Consider the following 22,413-nt stretch of genomic DNA (forward strand, 5'->3'; position numbering starts at 1 on the left):
TGACAAAATTTGAAGATATGACCTTTATGTCCATATTCGACAGTGAGGATTTAGCTCAAAGTCAACATCCTTCATATGGCCATCAACACATGGAGGATCTTCTCTCAAGATCAGGTAGTTCTCTCAATCTCCGAGGATGGAGTGCTCTGCTATTTTCCAGAGAGTTATAACAACATTTAAAACATTTCTAACAATTGTCCATGCGCAAACCCTGTCATGCTTGTCCACTGGATAAAGGCATCTGCCAAATGCTGTAAATGTAAACACAGTCCTGAAAGTGATGAATTAAAGAAGGCACTGATTTTTCAGTTTTCTGGGTTATCGCAGAGGAGTTACAGCTTTAGAGCACAGCCTTTTACTGTAAACATATTTCCTGAGATCTGGTTTTCTTATGGAAGATGAAAATGTTGGTCTTGTCTACATTTTCCACAGTATTGCTCCTGCAGGTTCAGGTCCTGCTCATGAGATAATACCAGAATATGTTTGTTCAGGAACTGCAGATTGTTCCAGTAACATCAAAATACTTCATGAGCAGAACTGAAAACTAGCATGAGTGATGTCTGCAGTGTGAGTCCATCCCCAGGCATATTTTGATGTTACTGGAATAATCTGCAGTTCCTGAACAACCAGGGTCTGGTATCATCTCATGAGCAGGACCTGGACCTGCAGGACCAATACTGTGGAAAATGTAGACAAGACCTACAGTTTCATCTTCCACACACACAAAAAAACAGATCTCAGGAAATCTGTTTAGGCTTTAAAATAGGCTTTAGTGTAAAATGTGTTTTTAAAAACCCAAATAAGCTCTTTAAAGAATTAGTAGAAGCTATTTTTAACAGCCTTAATATTGATGTAAACAATAAAAAATGCTATATCCTCAGAGATGACAGGCAGTGTGTAAAGCAGTTAAATGGCTGGCTAAGTTGCAGCCTTGCTTAACTACTGTAAAATGTCATTTTGGGGAAAAATCTGCAGGTACGGTTATACGATTGCTGCAACTCCAATACAGCTCGTAATGTAATAAGCATTATGCAAAAAAGCAAAGTCGACAAACCTTCACCCTAGGAGTAGTGACTTTTTTTTAATGCTGCAAAAGAGAATCACAAATTTAACATTCAGAATTCACAACAACATAATCTTAACATTTGAGCGTATACTTAATATAGGGAGAAAAAGCAAATGTCTAAAGCATCACTGAATAAAAGGGTAAAAAAAATCATACAAAAATAAGAGGTATTATAACATTTTTAAATCTTTTTCTTTAAAGCTAATTTACAGAACAGAAGTGATATTCTGTGTAAGCTATTTGGAGGCCATGGGAAGATAACTACAGTCCAGATTTATGCACTTTAACTTGACCCATAAAACACATAAGGTCATCCTTTATGGAGAGCTGTCATGTGCTGTACCATCCATGTAAATATTTCCAATTAAGTGACTTAAACTGATATCCCTTAATAAGATTTAATAATATAATAAAGTATATTTTAAAATTTGCTGTATTTCACTCCCAATACAGCTAATGGATTTGATACCAAGTTAAACTTCAAATGTCACTAAATAGAAAATAGTTATTAGAGCATCGCAATCACAGTGAAATCAACTATTGAGCATTGCGAGTTCTTGGAACAAACTTCAGAGTCACAGGAACTTTTGGTTGAAAAAGAGCATTAAGCTGAATGGGTATCTGAAACAGAAGAGAAAAAATAAGTCCTGGATTAAGCATGGGTGAATTAAGCATTACCGTTTGTTTTATACACGATCTATATGTCATTTAGTGAGAAGAAAGCATTAATGAAAGACCTGCGTCTCTTTGCACGTCTCCACACTGAAGTTCTGAAGCAGCTTCACCATCACCAGTTTCATGATCATCAGAGCAAACCTCATTCCCACGCAGTTACGAGGGCCGAGACCAAACGGCATAAACTGGTAGGGGCTGATTTCATTCTCGGGACTGAACCTTTAAAGAAATCAGAGACATCACACTGTTAGAAATGCATCTTTAGGTTATTCCTGTGTTAGCATACATGTTAGCTTTTGTGTGCTAGAAAAAACAGGAACAGTGGTGAACCGGAAATAGGGCGATCATGGGTGGATCAAGGTTGGACGATGTGGTCTGATCCAACAGATGAGGTACTATAGCTCAAATTGCTGAAGAAGTAGTTAATGCTGGTTCTGAAGGAAAGGTGTCAGAATACATAGTGCATCACAGTTTGTTGTGTATGTGGCTGCATAGCTGCAGACCACTCAGGGTGCCTATGGGAACGTGAGCGTCAGAACTGAACCATGGAGTAATGGAAGAAGGTGGATGGTTCTGATGAATAACATTTCCTTTAACATCATGTTGGTGTCCGTGTGCGTCGCTCACCTAAGGAACACATGGCAACAGGGTGCTCTGTGGTAAAAAGGCAAGCTGGAGGATGCAGCGTGATCTCTATTATCTTGTGTAGTTGAACAGACTTATGAATAATGGAGGAAAATCATGTCTAATTTCAACAACAAAAAAAAAACATTATCCCAAAGTTTCATTACAAATAAATCTTGGATGCTATTGAAGATTAGTTGTTCGGAATAGATTTTATTATTCCATTTTAATAATATAAACTAACCCTAACAGTTTTTGCCACATCTGACTATAATAATAAAGCTACACAATTACACTACAAAACAAATACAAAATTAAAAAATAATATCTATGGGACAATTGTGTGATGGAGGAGCCAAACTACCTCTCAGGTTTGAACTCTTCAGGAGACTCCCAGAGCTGTGGATCCCTGTGCAGAACGTACGTAGGAATACCGACCAGAGTATTTTTAGGAATGGTGATTCCATTGAGCTCTATAGCCTTCTTGCACATCCTCTCCAGACGGGGAGCAGGTGGTAGGAGACGCATCGACTCATTAATGGCCATGTCCAGGTACTCAAACTTCATCAACGCTTCGTATGTCACTGGAGCCTGAAAAATGTGTAATTTTTTGTGTCATTATTTGGGGATTCGTTAATCCATCCATCCATTCTTGATTAACCTCTTTATATTGGTCAGGATATCGATCCTATCACAGGAACACTCACTGGTATGTGAGTGAACTGTAGTGCACCATGAACAAACCTTCAAACACTCATTTAAACCTAGGAAAAATATGACACAGCTCATCCACCTACTAGCATGTTATCGGATGGTTAGATGGAACCTTAGAACCCACACAAACATATAAATGTCCACAAAGACAGTAATCCAAGCTTAAGAGTTTGAAAATGGGACTCAGGAGATATGAGTTACTCTGCAATATATAATCAATATATAAATATGCTTACATCATGAGGAAAGCTTGTGTCAATCTCCTCCACCAGTTTGCTCATGCAGTCAGGGTTTATTGTGAGATTATATAGTAGATAGGTAAGGGTGGTGCTGGTGGTGTCATATCCTCCCAGGATGAAAATGAAGGACTGGGAAAGAATCTCATGATCGGTCAAGCCTGTAAAAGACAACCAAGGCCAGGATCCAGAAAATCAAAGCTTTTATATGATTGTTCTACATTTCTGAAAATTTCCTGTACATTTTATTGTTTCACGTCTTACCTTTGCTTGGTTGATCATCTGCTTTCTCAGCTTGCTCGTCAGATATTTGGCTTTGGATCATGAGCTGCAGGAAGTCCACTCGCCTCTGAACAGAAAGAAAAGAGCACAAATTTAACACCACTTCTGTGTAGGTATCTTTGCAGCACAATACAGGAATAGGTAATAGATATTACAAAGCGTATATTTACTTCACACACACACGTTTTCATTCGTGTTGTGCTGGTCTTTGATCTTCTTAAGCACGCTGTAGAAAAAGTCCATAGCTGACTTTGAAAACAAAGTCAGTCCCAGTTTGGACAAAAGTGAAGCCACAAACGGAAACATGTCTAGAAAACAAAATGGTCATTATGGGATTACAGTTAAATTTGCATTACAAGGGTTGATTTTGTCCCTAAATGTGACAAGTTCAGATTAACCAGAACATGTATTTGAATACAAAACACCAATCATTTTAATTTATATTTGAGGCACTGAAGACGATGTTTAAACAAGCAGCTCAAATTCAATTTCTTTGGTATTTCTGTTTTTTTGTAATTCACCAACATGGCGTATTTTTCTGCAGTCTAAATAGCAATTAAACACATCAAAATTCAAACCTTTTCCAAAGTGGACGTGTCATTCTTGATGAGATCGGTCAGATCGGATTTCTGTTAAATTTTCTGCTATTTAGTTAAATGCATTTCAACGTGTGAAATTTGACAAAAGACCCAAACCAGCAAGACCACTCTGCATCCAGTGCCTTCTAGTCCTTATATTGGACAGCAGACATGTTGTCAGACAACCTCCTTAACAAACCTTTGTCATGTACACTGGTGCTGTTAGTTCTTGCTAACTACAGGGTTCAGGTATATCATAACATGACTCCTGTGTTTAACTGTCACCGTATTCCTTACACTCTTTACCAAATTAAATGTAAATATTAGAATCCAGTAAAATAAGATAAAACTAACTGTTTTTAAATTTCTTTTACCTGGCAAAGAAATGTATATTGTTACTGTGGTCATCTCCTCAGGTACCTTCTTTCAAAATGTGGTTGTCTCAAATGTTACTTCCACTTGAGAAACTTCCTTATGATATACATCAAATGTCTAATGATTTTTGTCAGATATGGAAACCTCTCTGGTGCCACATTCACAACATTCACAACCTCTCTTGATCCTCTGTTTTACAGTGTATATTTTGTTATTTGCCTGAATGTGCTGTCTTTTCTACCGGATCGTCCACTTTTAATTGTTTGTTATTGTATACTCGAGACTGTATCAGTATGTTTATGTACATCAGAATAACCGACCAATAAAAAAAATAAAATAAAAAAGATAAGACTTACTAATTATCAGGATTAAGGGATTAAAGAAGTTGAAGTTCAAAAATTTCTTGATGTGGGCAACAAATGCATCATTAGGGTTGTTAACAGAATCAATTTCGACACTGAAGGAGGCACTGGTGACCACATCCATGCTATAGGGAGCAAAGATGCTGGAAAAAGAAAGAATTCACTCAACCATTTAGATCATTAATACACTGCCATACCTGTGAATAGGAATAGTGCATAGTCTTGTGGGTTTGAGTAATGCAGTCCCTTTTTAATATAGTCCATTCACAAATCACTTGCCAATGCTAGAATCTTTGTTGCTTGAACATGTCGGGTTACCAGTGGTACTGGTAAACCCTGGGGGTGGAAATAGTGGTGCTGGGAATGGTACTAGCAAACCCTGGGGGTTGAACTGTGGGTAGAGCAGCTGAACCCTAGGGGATAAAGCTGGGAATGGTGCTGCATAATGAGGCAACATGACGGCTGGAGCTAAAGGTGGAGCTGGATAGCCCTATCACCCATGGCCAATATTGCTCACTTAACTGTCTATTAACCGCATGTGGCATGGTCAATAAGACTTATGAATCTTTATCAATCATAAATCATTATGTATGTGTATTAAACCTTTAGATAATTACCTTAAACATTAAAATAAGTTTAATGCACATAACTACAAAAGGGTTCTTAGCTTTCTGAATGGGTTCTACTTGGAAGCTTTTTTGGAAGAGAAATCATCCATGATCACCACTGCACATAAGTGGGTAAAAACCTCACTTCACCCTCTTTTTTCTACCATACTAATGGAACAGTGGTGGTTTGGCAATTAAGGCCAGCTCTGCAAAGGGAGGCTGCAAGGCAGGGTGACCAAAAGCACGCCAAAGCCTTGGTGAGCCCATCTTAACTTCTCCATGAGTGCCAGGTACTGTGAATGGGGGGAGGAAAATGGTGAAGCACTAAATGAAGCTTGCTGTATCATCTGTTTCTCTGCCTTTCCACAGAATTCACAAGATAAACAACTCCCTCTCTGCTAGCTTTTTTAATGACCTTCAATTGAGTGGGCATCCTGAAGGACATCCTCAATGACCAAGGTACACCTTTTTACCTCTCGAATAATGGTGAATCTGTTTCAACAACAGTGTTGCAGTTGTTGGTTATGTCTGTCTACCAGCCCCAGACTGATGGACTTGTGGAGCAGTTTAATGAGACTCTGCAGAGGATTCTGTAAAGGGTGGTGGATGAGGAAGGACAGACCTCTTTGAGAGGGTGGAACATGTGAACTATCGCCTGCAACAACCAGGTAATTGTGCAGACCCTCAACCAGACATCATATCATGTTTGTGGTTGTTTTCCCTGTCACAGATCCCCAAGAGAATGCCCTGGTGCATAGAGCGGAAGATCTCACACCAGTTCAACACCAAGATCTGTGGACCGCTTCTCATCAGTCCCAGGACTTACCCAACTGGTCCACCATGAGATCAAAACCCCTTCTGGGATTGTGGTAAAACAGCAACCAAATAGGGTCCTGGAAGCCTGCCATCATGTTATAGAGAAGGAAGAAGGCCAAATGCTGAAGGACGGGGTCATTGAAGAGTCCACCAGCCTATGGTCCAACCCAAACTAGATGGATCCCTCTGCTTATGTAATGACTTATGCAAGGCCTGGTTTATCTCCACAAAAAATATTGGCAAGTTGTCCTAGCCCCTGATGCAAAGATCAAGACTGCCTGGGTCCTCTTGTTTGGCCTATATGGGGCCCCAGTGACCTTCCATAGTGGGGATTCACTATTTTACCTGGAAGAGGTTCTGGGATCCCTCCTGAAAGTGGGTCTTACAGCAACCCCAGCAAATGTCACCTGGGGATGTCCGTGGCTCAGTATATGTTATACTGCATTGGGCAGGGGTTAATGAAGCCCCAAGCTATGATGTACAAGGCTGTTAAGGAGTACAGTGTCCCATGACTAAGAAACAGGTATGTGCCTTTTTGGGTGTGGCTGGATACTACAGCAGATTTGTCCTTAACTTCTCCTTTATGGCTCCTTTACAGCATTAACCAGCTACCCGGTCTTGAGAAAACCCAATTTCAACCTCCCCTTCATGGTATACATGTATGCATCCAAGATAGGGCTGGGGCAATCCTGTCCCAGAGCTACAAAAGGGAGGAGCACCTGGTCCTTTTTTGTCAAACAAATTGACCCCCACAAGAAGAAATACACAGCAGTCGAATAAGAATCCCTTGCAATCAAATGGTCCATCGAGGTACTCAGCTATTACTTAGCAGCCTGCGATCACGTGCCCCTGCTTTGGATGGCCGAGGCGAAAGACACCAACGGCAGAATAACTCGTTCCTTTATTTGGAAGACTTCTCGTTCCAGGTCAGACACAGGGTCAAAAGCCAAAATGGGAATGCTGATGGCTTCTCACATAGCTACTCCCTCTGGGCACAGTGACTGCTAGGCAGGGGCCCTAAGATAAGGGGTTAGGGCCCTGTGACAGCGGTGCTAATAAGTGAGATAAAACAATACTTGGCCCCTTTTTTCTGCCATGCTGAAAGAACAGCGGCGTTTCAGAACCAAGGCCACTCAGGGTGCAAGGCACCAAGGCCAGGTGGCTTCAAGGCAGGGTGCCCAAAAAAACAGCCAGACACCGTGGCCGGAGAGAAGTAAGTGGTAAAGTGGATGAAGCTTACATATCGTCTGTTTCTCAGCCTTTCCACAGAATCTACAGGACTTTCTCTTTGGATCATTGACTCCATCATTTTCTCCTTGCTGCAAAGTGTGCTACAATTGTATACAATCGATATATATATAATCTTGTTTTTTCAATTGAATTATAAATCAAATTTAAGATGCTTAGACAGTTTCCTAATTATTTTTTAGCTATAGAATGGTCATCTTTGTAATTCATTTAAAGAAAAAAAGATAATACTAAAAGGTGCTATTAAAGACTTTTACATTATTATTATTGACAAACACATACTCTTTAATTTTGATCGATTCTCCTGGGTTTCTCTTCTTCAAATTGTCTATAAAGCGATCTGCATATTTCTCAGTAATCGGAAAAATCTGAAAGAGATTTTGTAAAAAAATGTTATTCAGAATGATCTGTAATATATACATATGTATCGCAAATTGGAAATTACTAATTAACCAAAATGTAACAAAGAGTATCAGCATATTAAATAATCAGATATTTAAACATAATATTTATACATGATCCTACTCTGAAATAAAGTAGCCCAGTGTTGCACCTCTTTAAGTCGTCCACTTGTAAAGAGCGGAGAGAGCGAAGCACGGATTCGTTTCCACTTTTCATCTTTGGCTAAAATGATTCCATCAGCGAAGGGACCTGCCAAATCCAGATTTGTGGCCTACAAAGAAGAGATGAAGGTACACGATACCCAGTGTACATGATGAGAACAAAACCTAATTAATTTAAAATGGAGCTCATTTTCAAATTTGATTGTTCCTGTGAATGACAATGCAGACTTACTCTTCTATTAGTGAACGTCGAGAAACATTCTTTTACCATAATAGTCTTGATCATTTCGAGATCTAAGGTCATCAAAATTGGTAGTCTTCCATCATATATCCTTGAAAAGAAATACATACATTATTTTATATAAACCAACAAGTGTTTATGTACAGTAAAAAATCTGAAGTTACTAAAACCCTTATACTATTTAGAATGTACAGATACATGTTTATTTTTGCTTTTAGTTATGTTCAATCCAAAACAAGTAATTTGTCTTTAATGATTGAAATCTAATCTTATAATTTGTACTCACCCCCAAACCTTCCCATATTTCCTGAAGCACTCTGTATCAAAATTGTAAAAACCCTGAAAGAGAGACAGACATTCCAAAAGGAAGCATTACTCCATTTCTACACAGTGCTACCGATGTAGTGTAATGTTATTCACCTTTCTGTAGGACAGTAAGGTTCCCACGAAGGGCCAAGGCCTTGGTCCTGGGATCCCCAAGTTTTTAAAAAATCCATACGGCCAAACACTGTAACTACGAGCAAATAACAAACCACCTAATACAATGTGTTTTAAACTTTGACACAGTACAATACATCTTAATGCTCTCACATCACTAGTGGTTTCCACAGGAGTTCATTATTCCTGTCCTTTTGTTATGTGGGGAAGTTATTATAGTTCCCTTTCGGAACTCGAGCTGCGTCGAAACGCTATGAGAACGCCCTCTGCGTGACCGCGCTCTGAACCACGTGTGTAATCTGACCAATAGGCTTTGGAACATGACGTCATCGGCGGGTGACGTCGCGTAAACAGGAAGCTACAAATGGCTGCGAGATGGACAAGACGCTAGCTTCTGCTCGTTCAGGTAAGCGCTGTTTTCTGATACTGTGTTTTTCTGATCGAGTGATGGCTAGCAGACAGAACTTCCGAAAGTGTGTTTTTCCGTGTCCCCGTTTTATTACCGGGAAGGATTCGCACGATCGATGCGTTGTTTGCTTGGGAGTGGAGCATGCACAATCGGCTCTCGAGGGAGTCGATTGCTCGCATTGCAGCCGGAGAGCGCTCTTCGAGAAGAGCGCTCTCCCTCGCGGCTCCGGTCCCGCTCTTGCCGAGGCAAAGCGGCGCCGGCGCTCGTGGGGCTCGCAGGCCGATTTAGCAGCGGGATTGGAGGCGGATGAGTCCTCTTCAGCCTCGTCTGATGAATCGAGCTCCAGCTCTCGTGGAGAAGCAGGCCCGATGGCTGCTTCTTCTCCCGGTGCGAGCAGCGCATTACATGTCTCTCCCTTGACATGACATCTTGACGATCTACGGTTGGGGGGATGGGGCACGCCTCACGTGACGGTGCCCATCCCTCCCCTGTACCACCGGGGCGCTAGGCCGTTGGCTCTGCCACAGGATGTGCTTCACAGCACGGCCCCCCTCCAGCGGGCACCTCCCTCCACTTCCGCCCAAAGTCCCTGTACGGATGGGGGAGGCCCGCCGCCTCTCAGGAGGTCTCAATGGCCGCAGTACGTGGCTCCGGCCGTTCGGGTCATGGAGGGCGGTCTGTCTGCCCTGCGACAAGATGTGCTTCAGGGCGCGGCTTCTCTCCAGCGGTTCGCTCCCCACCTTTCCACCCAAAGGTTCGTTGTGGAGGGGGAGGGTCCGCCGCCTCTCGCAAGGCGCCATCAGCTGCAGGGATTGGCCCCAGCTGCTCTGAGTGGGTCAGAGGCCAGCCCTGAGGGGCTGGTTCCCCTGAGGAACTTTCTGACCGCTTGGGTGGAGCTGCCAGGAGTCTCCCGGTGGGTCCTGCGGACCATAGAGGATGGCTACACGATTCAGTTCGCGTCCTCTCCTCCCAGTTTCAATGGGATGTGTCCCACCCTGGTGGGACCCGAGCAGGCTCTGGTCCTGGAACAAGAAGTGCACACACTCCTGAGGAAAGGAGCCATTGAGGTGGTCCCCCCCTCGGTTCGAGAGTCAGGCTTTTACAGCCTGTACTTCGTCGTTCCGAAGAAGGATGGCGGGTTGCGTCCCATTCTAGATCTACGCTCCTTGAACCGCTCTCTCAGGAGGCTCAGGTTCAGGATACTCACCCTCAGGGAGGTCGTGGCTCAGATCAGGTCAGGGGACTGGTTTGTCACAATAGATCTGGAAGACACATACTTTCACGTTTCCATCCTTCCTGCACACAGGAGGTTCCTGAGGTTTGCTTTCGGGGGTGAAGCTTACCAATATCCTCCCGTTCGGCCTAGCACTCTCGCCCCGCACCTTCACGAAATGCGTCGACGCAGCATTGACCCCGCTGCGGCTCCAGGGCATTCGCATTTTTCGACGACTGGCTGATTCTGGCTCAGTCGGAGTGCCAGGCATTGCGTCATCGAGATGTCGTCCTCGCCTGTATGAAGGTGCTTGGGTTTCGGCTAAACGGCAGCAAAAGCGTGCTCTATCCAGCACAGAGAACCACCTTTTTGGGCGTGATCTGGGACTCGGCCCGGATGCAGTCACGGTTGTCACCTGCTCGGGTCGGCCAGCCACTCAATGTGAAGCGGTTCCAGAGGCTGCTAGGGCTCATGGCTGCGGCGTCCAGCGTAATCCCGCTCGGCCTCCTGCACATGAGGCCCCTCCAGTGGTGGCTCCGGGGCAGGGGGTTTTCTCTTAGGGGAAACCCATATCGTTCCATCAAGGTTTCGCGGCGTGCCCTTCGAGCCTTGGATGTTTGGAAAGACCGAACGTTTCTGTCCCAAGGCCCCACGGGGTGGGGTGCGGTCATGAGTGACCACTCCGCCCAAGGTCTGTGGAGCGGCCCACGTCTCTCGTGGCACATAAATTGCCTGGAGATGATGGTGGTGTTTTTGGGGTTAAAACACTTCCTCCCGGACCTGAGAGATCGCCATGTATTGGTCCGCACGGACAATACTGCAGTGGTCTCCTACATCAACCACCAAAGGGGCCTCCGATCTCGCCCTTTGTACAAGTTAGCACGAGCGGTCCTCTTGTGGTCTCGGGACAGACTCCTCTCTTTGAGGGCCATTTATATCCCGGGACGGTTGAATGTCAGAGCAGATGCCCTGTCGAGGCAGGGGCCGAGGCCTGGGGAATGGCGTCTCCACCCCGAGGTGGTGGAGTTCATATGGCGGAGGTTCTACAGAGCCCAGGTGGATCTGTTTGCGACCCGGGAAACCTCGCACTGTCCCCTCTGATTCTCTCTCTCTCACCCAGCCCCGTTAGGTCTGGATGCCATGGTGCAGTCATGGACGAGGCTACGCCTGTACCCCTTTCCTTCGATTGCACTGCTCCCTGGAGTTCTGGAGAGAGTTCGCCGGGATGGAGTTCGTCTCCTCCTTGTAGCACCTCGATGGCTGGGCAAGCCATGGTTTGCGGATCTGGTGTCCCTACTCGACGGCCCTCCGTGGGAAATTCCTCCCAGGAGGGATCTCCTCTCACAGGCGGGCAGAACCCTGGTGCACCCCCACCCAGAGCTGTGGAGGCTGTGGTTGTGGCCCCTGAGGGGGCACAGTTCATAGCGGCTGGTCTCTCTACCGAGGCAGGAGAGACCCTTCTCCGCTCCAGAGCTTCCTCCATTTACAGCCTCCGAACAGGAGCGACAGAACAGACTGTGTCCAGTGCAAGCACTGGTCACTTACCTCCGCAGGACGAGTCCATGGAGAGAATCGGTGCAGCTGCTCGTCTGCTACGGCCCTAACAGGAAGGGTTTCCTGGCCGCTGTGCAGACGTTGAGCAGATGGATAGTGGATGCGATTGTCGGCTCCCAAGCCCTCTGGCTTCCCCGCACCGTTCGGGGTCCGAGCTCACTCCATCCGGAGTGTGGCGGCCTCTACGGCCTGGTCCGCTGGAGTGGCACTCCAAGACATCTGTGACGCTACGGGTTGGTCCACCCCGCTGTCCTTGACCTCAGAGCCACCCCGGGCTCCTCTGTTCTACGTGCAGGTGCCGAGGCCCTCACTCTCTAAGCAGGGTCTGGTCAGTGTGGCATGATTGGACACTCGTTCCCATAGCGTTTCGACGCAGCTCGAGTTCCGAAAGGGAACGTCTCTAGGTTACGACCGTAACCATAGTTCCCTGAGGAACGAGACGCTGCGTCTCCGTGCCACACTCCCTGCATCCCTGCGGCGCTTAACTTCTCTCACAGGAGCTAGTGTCTTGTCCATCTCGCAGCCATTTGTAGCTTCCTGTTTACGCGACATCACCCGCCAATGACGTCACGTTCCAAAGCCTATTGGTCAGATTACACACGTGGTTCAGAGCGCGGTCACGCAGAGGGCGTTCCCATAGCGCTTCGACACAGCGTCTCGTTCCTCAGGGAACTATGGTTACGGTCGTAACCTAGAGACGATTTGACAGCACTTTCGATGGATGTGGCTGCTTATCATCTGACAAAACACTGAACAAACTTCAAACTTGACTTTTCTTGTAATTTTTAAACAAGAAAGTGAGGAAAAAAGTCCAAACATTCAGTTTTAAAACACAGTTCACTAATTAAACTAAAATTTTCAGGGTATACTTACATTAACAAAAGAGTAACCACCAGTATGATTAGACTCCATGTCACAGACAGAGATGGTAGGAAACTCATTTCCAATCACGCCACACAAACAAGGCTCTAAGGAAAGGTCTGAATTGTCCAGCTGACAGTGGAGCTTCAACGCTGCAGCAGATAACACCTACAGGAAATGTTATATAGAGAAAAAAGTTGGTGCAAGTTCAAAAGTGTAGGCAGAAAAAGATACAGGTATACAATAAAGATGTGATAGCATGACCAAATAAGGAGGAAAACAAGGCCGTTGAGCCTTACGGGGTAAACTAGAGCAAAGTTTTCATCCTGCATGACTTCATGATGATCTCAGACGTGTTAATTATTAACTAGGGTTGAACTAGTCCTAATAACTAGACCAATAATCACAAAACCATCTAATTTATGTATTCACATGATTTCAATATAAAATTATCTTCTTTTCTGATATGAATATATTCCAATAAACCACAAGTCCATTTTGTTTGTGCATCTGCTAAGCAGAATAATGATAACGATCCTGTCAGCAGTCATGTTTAATTCTTTCCTGAATGGATGATTTCCAGTGTTGCTGTACATGGTCTCTGGCCAGCTGCTTGTACAGTTGTATCTGGGACATCCCACTGGACAGGGACCCTAAAGTAGACACAGGAGTTCCTGCTGGAGGAATTTAAACTGTTTGTGTTTGGGAATATCTGGGAATCCCCTGAGGAGCTGGAATCTGAAGCTGGAGGGTTTTTTTTATTTATCAGAAACAAACAAACAAACAAACAAACAAACAAACAAGCTAAACAGTAAAACAACAAAAATCACTTAAACACACGTTTAAACACAAGCCTGCACGTGCAGGTCTGTATATGTCTGCTTTCAACCTGAAACCATACCACAAAACACACAACACACCCTTCAGTCTGTAATCTGATCTTTCTATTTTCTCTAAAAATGTAACACAAATTCTAATCAGAATAATGTCATTTATCCTGCGTCCAAGTCACGTGTCAGAGATGAGTATAAACAACCATGCCATACAACCCGGAAATACCAAAAATACTTACCTCCTTTTTCCTTCAGTCCTGCTGTTAACTCACTTTATACAATCAGAGTAAATACCAAACACATCCACATCAGCTGTCTGGTCACTTCCTCAAGTTTACACTCAATAATGTGGGTTTGGTTTGTATTAAGAGACACAGCACCATGTAGTGGACACTCAGGATTCAGTCAGGAAGTGTTTTCAGACTCAGAACTGCTCATTGTGTATAGTTTAGGAACAAATATACTTAAGGATTAGTTATAAATCATTAGGAAACATTAGAAAGGGATTCACTTGTGTACTTTCCTATAAAATACTGTAGCTCTGTCTTATACATCAGGGGCATGGGCGTAAATTTCATTTAACAGTGGGGGGGGGCGCAATAAATATAAAATTTCTCATGAGCAATTTTTGAAGAGGGGGACACAATAATAGTCTAATTGTACTTATAAAGACATGTCCTCACAGTGAAAAACTTTGCTTTTATCATTAGTATTGTAGCATGGAGACTGCGTCATTATTTCAAAGTTTTTGTTCAAAGAAAGTAAAACTATCATAAAAATAATCACAACAATAAAAACAAGGAATTAAAAAAAATTCAATTCAAGTTTATTTGTATAGCGCTTTTTTACAATGGGCTTCGTCTCAAATCAGCTTTACAGAACATAAACATAGAACAGAAGTTAAACATGAGGAGAAAAAAGAATTAATGTAGTAAAAAAATTAAGATATATATAATAATATAGCAGATTCATGGAAAATTACATCGGCAATCAGAATTTTTGCCACAACTAATTTATGAATGATAAATGTCTGCATCAACTACATTAAAGAGAATCGCTTTATTTAAAGTGAATAAAATCCCCTACTTAATGGAGTTGAACATTAACTGAGCCGCAGTTACACACCTGTCTCGTGTGTACAGAGTAGGTGAGATAAACTGGGAAAACAGGCAGTGGGTCAAACCACTGTGAGGAAGGGGAGGGGGAACTCAACTGTTTCTAAATGCAGTTTTTGCGTTTGTTTTTTTTTCTATTACACAATTATTTAGGTATATATACATATATTTTCACAATAGAGTGCGCGGGGTTTGTGTGGGGGTACATGTCCCCGCCGTCCCGCCCGTGAAAGCTGAATATGTGTTTTTTTAATGGACATCTTGAACAATCGCTACAATACAAAAGAAGAATAGTAAACAGACAAGACGACATCCTTTATTGGAGAGCGTTCATGTAATGCTAAAAATAAGTGTTCTTTCTCTGGATTATCACTTGTGCCATCCAAGTAAATATTTCCAATTAAGTAATTTACACTGAATTAAGCAACATATATATAGTATATTTTAAAATATACTGTATTTCACTATCAATACAGCTAATGGATTAGGGCATTGCAATCACAGACAGTGAAATAATGCTGAACTATTGAGCATTGTGAGTTCTTGGAACAAACTTCAGAGTCACAGGAACTTTTGGTTGAAAAAGAGCATTAAGCTGAATGGGTATCTGAAACAGAAGAGAAAAAATAAGTCCTGGATTAAGCATAGGTGAATTAAGCATTACCGTTTGTTTTATACACGATCTATATGTCATTTAGTGAGAAGAAAGCATTAATGAAAGACCTGCGTCTCTTTGCACGTCTCCACACTGAAGTTCTGAAGCAGCTTCACCATCACCAGTTTCATGATCATCAGAGCAAACCTCATTCCCACGCAGTTACGAGGGCCGAGACCAAACGGCATAAACTGGTAGGGGCTGATTTCATTCTCGGGACTGAACCTTTAAAGAAATCAGATACATCACATTGTTAGAAATGCATCTTTAGGTTATTCCTGTCTTAGCATAGAAGTTAGCATTTGTGTGCCATGCTTCTGTGACGTGGGACATCACTAGCACAAGTGCTACAACTGCTAGCACAGTTCAATTCATTTCAATTCAATTCATCTCAAACAAAACAAGATATCACTGTCTATTGTTCTTCTTTTTGGTTGTTCAAATGAAGACATTGCCACAATAGATCATTAATCCATATATTTGATTGGGACTGGCACTGAGAGTAAACTGGCTTGTGCAACCCCCAGTGGTTAGGTCTGTTCCCTGCCCGTGGTAAGAGTGCTAGAACCTAGCTTCTAGACCTCCAGAGAACAATAGCTTTCACTTTTAGTAAATAAAAATAAAAGAGCAAGAACTCCCCCTTTATTCACCATTATTAATTGGTTCATTTCAAATCCATTGTGCTGTTGTATCGAGGCAGTACATGCTTACATTACATACCTGCATATATACACTAGCTCCACTATATTGGGTAGTTGAATGGACTTATGAATAATGGACGAAAAACATGTCTATGAAAGAAGTTTCCTTACAAATAAATCTTGGATGCTGTTGAAGATTAAAAAGCAAGTTGTTCTGAATAGATTTTATTATTCCATTTTAATAATATAGAGAGAATAAACTATCCCTAGCAGTTTTTGCTAATTCTGACTATAATAATAAAGCTACACAATTACACTACAAAACAAATACAAAATTAAAAAATAATATCTATGGGACAATTGTGTGATGGAGGAGCCATACTACCTCTCAGGTTTGAACTCTTCAGGAGACTCCCAGAGCTGTGGATCCCTGTGCAGAACGTACGTAGGAATAGCGACCAGAGTGTTTTTAGGAATGGTGATTCCATTGAGCTCTATAGCCTTCTTGCACATCCTCTCCAGACGGGGAGCAGTCGGCAGGAGACGCATCGACTCATTAATGGCCATGTCCAGGTACTCAAACTTCATCAACGCTTCGTATGTCACTGGAGCCTGAAAAATGGGGATTCATTATCATTATCTGGGGATTTGTTAATCCATCATTTCATTAATTGGTCAACCTCTTTATATTGGTCAGGATATCGATCCTATCACAGGAACACTCACTGGAATGCGAGTGAACCGTAGTGCACCATGAACAAACCTTCAAACACTCATTTAAACCTAGGAAAAATATGACACAGCTCATCCACCTACTAGCATGTTATCGGATGGTTAGATGGAACCTTAGAACCCACACAAACATATAAATGTCCACAAAGACAGTAATCCAAGCTTGAGAGTTTGAAAATGGGACCCAGGAGATACGAGTTACTCTGCAATATATAATCAATATATAAATATGCTTACATCATGAGGAAAGCTTGTGTCAATCTCCTCCACCAGTTTGCTCATGCAGTCAGGGTTTATTGTGAGATTATATAGTAGATAGGTAAGGGTGGTGCTGGTGGTCTCATATCCTCCCAGGATGAAAATGAAGGACTGGGAAAGAATCTCATGATCGGTCAAGCCTGTAAAAGACAACCAAGGCCAAATATTTCTTTAAAACAAGAACAGGAAAGCTTTTGTAGGATTGTTCTACTTTCCTGGAAATTTCCTGTACAGTCATGGCCAAACGTTTTAACATTGAAATAAATTTTGTGTTTTGCAAAGTTTGCTGCTTCAGTATTTGAAGATTATTTTCCACGTTTCCACGTATGGTATATTGGAAAACTCTGATAAGCATTCCATGAGTTTTAAAGGCTTTTAATGGAAAAAACATTAAATATATGCAAACAGTCAATATTTATAGTGTTGATCCTTGTTCTTCATAACATTTGCAATTCGCTCTGTCATGCTGGATATTAGCTTCTGGGACAAATCCTGACTAATGGTGTTCCATTCTTGCCTTATTAGTGCTCGGAGTTGATCACAATTTGTGGGCTTCTGCTTTTCAACTCGCCTTTCGAGGATTGACCACAGGTTCTCTATGGAATCGGGATCCGGGGAGTTGCCTTGCCACGATCCACGAATGTACTTATCTTTGAGTCAGTTCGTTATCACTCTTGCCATGTAACATGGGGCTTTGGTTGAAAAGAAACCCCACACATGGATGGTCTCAGGATGCTTCACTATTGCATGACACAGGACTCCTGGTAGTGTTCACATTTTCTTCTTGATTCTACAATCGATTTTCCAGATGTCCCAAACAGTCAGAAGGGAACCTAATTCATTCATTCATTCATTTTGTACCGCTTATCCGAACTTCTCGGGTCACGGGGAGCCTGTGCCTATCTCAGGTGTCATCGGGCATCAAGGCAGGATACACCCTGGACGGAGTGCCAACCCATCGCAGGGCACACACACACACTCTCTAGAAGGGAACTTCATCAGAGAAAATAACCTTGCACCAGTCTTCTGGTGTCCAATCCTTGTATTTTCTGTTTTTCTGAGAGAGACATGGCTTCCTTTCTTGAAACCAGGCTGTTGTCTAAAAGTCTTTGTCTCACTGTGCATGTAGACACACTCACACCCACCTGCTGTTATTTCTGAGCAAGCTCTGCACTGGTGACGACACGATTCCATAGCTGACTCCTCAGGAGGAGATGGTCCTGGTGCTTTGCTGGACACTCCGGGACGTCCTGACACCCTCTCCACTGCAGTCGAACGTCTCTCCTTGAAGTTTTTGATGATCCGGTAAATGGTTCCATCAGGTTCAATATTCTTTTTAGGAATTTCCTTGCATGTGAGGCCAATTTGATGCAAAGCAATGATAGCTGCACCTCTTTCTTCGGGGGACACCATTGCTAACATGAATCCAATAATTGGAAGCACTTCTTCCCTCCTTTTATAATGATCAGTCTGCTCTTAAAATCTAATCAGTATGATAGTGATTTCGCAAAACACAAAATTATATCACTGCCAAAACTTTCGACTGTATATTTACCTTTGCTTGGTTGATCATCTTCTTTCTCAGCTTGTTCGTCAGATATTTGGCTTTGAATCATGAGCTGCAGGAAGTCCACTCGCCTCTGAACGGAAAGAAAAGAGCACAAATTTAACACCACTTCTGTGTAGGTATCTTTGCAACATAATACTGGGATTGCTAGAAGATATTATAGAATGTATATTTACTTCACACACACACACACATTTTCATTCGTGTTGTGCTGGTCTTTGATCTTCTTAAGCGCACTGTAGAAAAAGTCCATAGCTGACTTTGAAAACAAGGTCAGTCCCAGTTTGGACAAAAATGAAGCAGCAAAAGGAAAGATGGCTGAAAACCAAAATGGACATTAAAGCATAACAGTTAAACTTACATTACAAAGGTTGATTTGACTCAGATGCAATTTTGTTCAGACTAATCAGAACACCAATCATTCCATTTTATTTTTGAGACACTTAAGACAAGGTTTAAACAAGATCTAGTTTCTTTGGTATTTCCGATTTCCTGTTTCACCAACACGGGTGTTTTTTATTTGACGTGTCAAATTTGATTAGTCAAATCCCGATTTCTTTTCACAATTAAGAGACTGGATCTGTGTAAAAAATGTACATTAACATTTGTACTGTTTCATTTAAAGGTTTAACCTTTAATGCATTCATTGCACTCTTTACTAAATCCAGTAACATAATATAGGACTTACTAATTATCAGGAATAAGGGACTAAAGAAGTTGAAGTTGAAAAATTTCTTGATCTGGGCAACAAATGCATCATTAGGGTTGTTAATAGAATCGATTTCAACGCTGAAGGAGGCACTGGTGACCACATCCATGCTATAGGGAGCAAAGATGCTGGAAAAAGAAAGAATTCTCTCAAACATTTACATCATCAATACATACATACATTCGCATTTATACTCTTCAAACACAGGCCTCTGGGATTGCTTAACAAATTGAGATGCAGACTCACATTGTTAAAGTTACTCCCATTGTCAGGGACCACCTAGAAGCTGCCCAACGGGAGCAGCAGCAAATATGTAACCGACCAGCGCAGCCAAGAGAGGTCTCACCAAGGGACCAGGTGCTGCTTCTCAACCCCAGCTCTGCCTGCAAATTCCTGGCAAAGTGGCAGGGAATTAGATGTAGGCCAAACGCTACAGGTGGGGTCATCAAGGAGACAGTCAGCCCTTGGTCCAGGCCCTTTGTGGTGGTGCCGAAGCCTGATTGCTCCCTCTATGGTCTATGTTGCAACTTCTGGATAACATAACCAGGCCTTCGTGTTCGAAAGCAAACCCCTCCGCTGTCTCACCAACCTGGTGGAGAGGTTAGGGAAAGCCGAGTGGCTAATAGATATCATACGAAGACCACACAGACAGTTTGCACTACCTATTCACACCACTAGCACCACCTGGGGAGGTCCCTTGTGTGGGCTGATGACTATCCCCAAGAAATGCCATCTGAGGCTGAGCAAGGCACTGTACCTGGGGTATTGCTTCGGCTGGAGTCTCCTCATACCCCAGGAAAAGTAAGTGGAGTACCACCAGCAATTGGGTACGTACATTTTTGGGGTTAGCAGGGTACTACTGACAATTTGTGCCTAGATTCTCTTCTATAGCTTCACCCCTCTCAGACCCAGGCAAAGTTCCAGGAGGAAAAGAAAGAGTTGCATGGGGTGCAGCACTTACAGGGAGCTAAGGGGTCCTTAGGCATGCAAATTAATGTGCGTTTGTCCTCTACAGGAACTCCAGATGAGTCCAAATATGATGCCGATCCCTGAACCCACCTTATGCCGCTCACCAGCCTCTTGGGTTCCAAAGTGCCGCCAATGCCAGCAGTGCCTGAAACTACCATTATTGAGCTGACTAAGTAACTTTTATTTGCTGTTCTGAGTTTCCTCCTCCGTTCCACTGGGTGGTGTCCAAACTGTTTATGCTCATTGTGTTTTTTGGTTTATTGCCAAAGTGTAAATAAATCTCAGCACAACCGGACTACTTGCTACCCTGCATTATAATGTATCTTCAAAGAATGTGAAGGGTTTTCTCAACAATCCTTTAGGCAACACAGTCACCTTAAGTATGTAGATTACATGTATATAATCAATGCAATATTTACATTAACATATACAATTAAATATATACACGATTTTTCAAATCAGTAAATATATTAAGTATATGAAATATGCAGTATATACACACAACTTTATTTTTTCAATTAAATTATAAAGCAAACTTTAGATGCCTATTCACATTCCAATAATTTTTGAGCTACAGAATGGGAATTCTGAGAAGAAAAAAAAAGATAATGCTAAAGGTGCTATTAAAGCCTTTTACATTATTATTATTGACAAACACATACTCTTTGACTTTGATCGATTCGCCTGGGTTTCTCTTCTTCAAATTGTCTATAAAGCGATCTGCATATTTCTCAGTAATCGGAAAAATCTGAAAGAGATGAGAATTTTGTAAAAATAAATAATTAGATATTTAAACATCATATTTATACACGATCCTTCTCTGAAATAAAGTAGCCCAGTGTTGCACCTCTTTAAGTCGTCCACTTGTAAAGAACGGAGAGAGCGAAGCACGGATTCGTTTCCACTTTTCATCTTTGACTACAGTTATTCCATCAGCGAAGGGACCTGCCAAATCCAGATTTGTGTCCTACAAAGAAGAGATGAAGGTACACGATACCCAGTGTGCATGATGACAACAAAACCTGATGTATTCATTTAAAATGGAGCTCATTTTCAAATTTCCTGTAAATGACAATGCAGACTTACTCTTCTATTAGTGAACGTCGAGAAACATTCTTTTACCATAATAGTCTTGATCATTTCGAGATCTAAGGTCATCAAAATTGGTAGTCTTGCATCATATATCCTTGAAAAGAAATACATACATTATTTTATATAAACCAACTAGTTTTTATGTACAGTAAAATCTGTACAGTTATGTACAGTAATATCTGAAGTTACTCCAAGGTTTATTCTCGATCTTTAAAGTTCTTTAATGACTGAAATCTAAGCTTATAATCTGTACTCACCCCCAAACCTTCCCATATTTCCTGAAGCACTCTGTATCAAAATTGTAAAAACCCTGAAAGAGAGTCAGACATTCCAAAAGGAAGCATTACTCCATTTCTACACAGTGCTACCGATGTAGTGTAATGTTATTCACCTTTCTGTAGGACAGGAAGGTTCCCACGAAGGGCCAAGGCCTTGGTCCTGGGATCCCCAAGTTTTTAAAAAATCCATACGGCCAAACACTGTAACTACGGACAAATAACAAACCACCTAATACAATGTGTTTTAAACTTTGACACAGTACAATACATCTAGTGGTTTCCACAGGAGTTCATTATTCCTGTCCTTTTGTTATGTGGGGAAGTTATTATAGATTTGACAGCACTTTCGAAAGATTGTGGCTGCTTATCATCTGACAAAACACTGAACAAACCTCAAACTTGACTCTTCTTGTAATTTTTAAACAAGACAGTGAGGAAAAAAAAGTCCAAACATTCAGTTTTAAAACACACTTCACTAATTAAACTAAAATTTTCACAGTATACTTACATTAACAAAAGAGTAACGACCAGTATGACTAGACTCCATGTCACAGACAGAGATGGTAGGAAACTCATTTCCAATCACGCCACACAAACAAGGCTCTAAGGAAAGGTCTGAATTGTCCAGCTGACAGTGGAGCTTTAATGCTGCAGCAGATAACACCTACAGGAAATGTTATATAGAGAAAAAGTTGGTGCAA

General features: G+C 42.2%; 2 protein-coding genes across 2 annotated transcripts; both read right to left on the reverse strand.

The window, feature by feature from the left end:
- Window positions 1-1,055: 1,055 nt before the first annotated feature.
- On the reverse strand, window positions 1,056-14,130 carry LOC113650810 (cytochrome P450 3A27-like). The gene is made up of 14 exons (XM_027159356.2): window positions 13,936-14,130; window positions 12,876-13,031; window positions 8,809-8,902; window positions 8,675-8,727; window positions 8,380-8,479; window positions 8,138-8,257; window positions 7,867-7,952; window positions 4,907-5,055; window positions 3,781-3,905; window positions 3,580-3,664; window positions 3,316-3,476; window positions 2,730-2,956; window positions 1,804-1,960; window positions 1,056-1,687 (listed from the first exon to the last, which is right to left on the reverse strand). The coding sequence occupies exons 2-14, from the start codon at window positions 12,941-12,943 to the stop codon at window positions 1,604-1,606; spliced, it is 1,509 nt and encodes a 502-aa protein (XP_027015157.2). The 5' UTR covers window positions 12,944-13,031; window positions 13,936-14,130; the 3' UTR covers window positions 1,056-1,603.
- Window positions 14,131-15,105: 975 nt separating this feature from the next.
- Window positions 15,106-22,376, reverse strand: LOC113650795 (cytochrome P450 3A27-like). The gene is made up of 13 exons (XM_047807839.1): window positions 22,221-22,376; window positions 21,826-21,919; window positions 21,692-21,744; window positions 21,429-21,528; window positions 21,190-21,309; window positions 21,005-21,090; window positions 19,353-19,501; window positions 18,858-18,982; window positions 18,653-18,737; window positions 17,077-17,237; window positions 16,493-16,719; window positions 15,535-15,691; window positions 15,106-15,418 (listed from the first exon to the last, which is right to left on the reverse strand). Exons 1-13 carry the CDS (start codon window positions 22,286-22,288, stop codon window positions 15,335-15,337), a joined length of 1,509 nt encoding a protein of 502 aa, XP_047663795.1. The 5' UTR covers window positions 22,289-22,376; the 3' UTR covers window positions 15,106-15,334.
- Window positions 22,377-22,413: the final 37 nt, after the last annotated feature.

Source organism: Tachysurus fulvidraco, chromosome 24, assembly GCF_022655615.1.
Source record: "Tachysurus fulvidraco isolate hzauxx_2018 chromosome 24, HZAU_PFXX_2.0, whole genome shotgun sequence".
Lineage (NCBI taxonomy): Eukaryota > Metazoa > Chordata > Actinopteri > Siluriformes > Bagridae > Tachysurus > Tachysurus fulvidraco.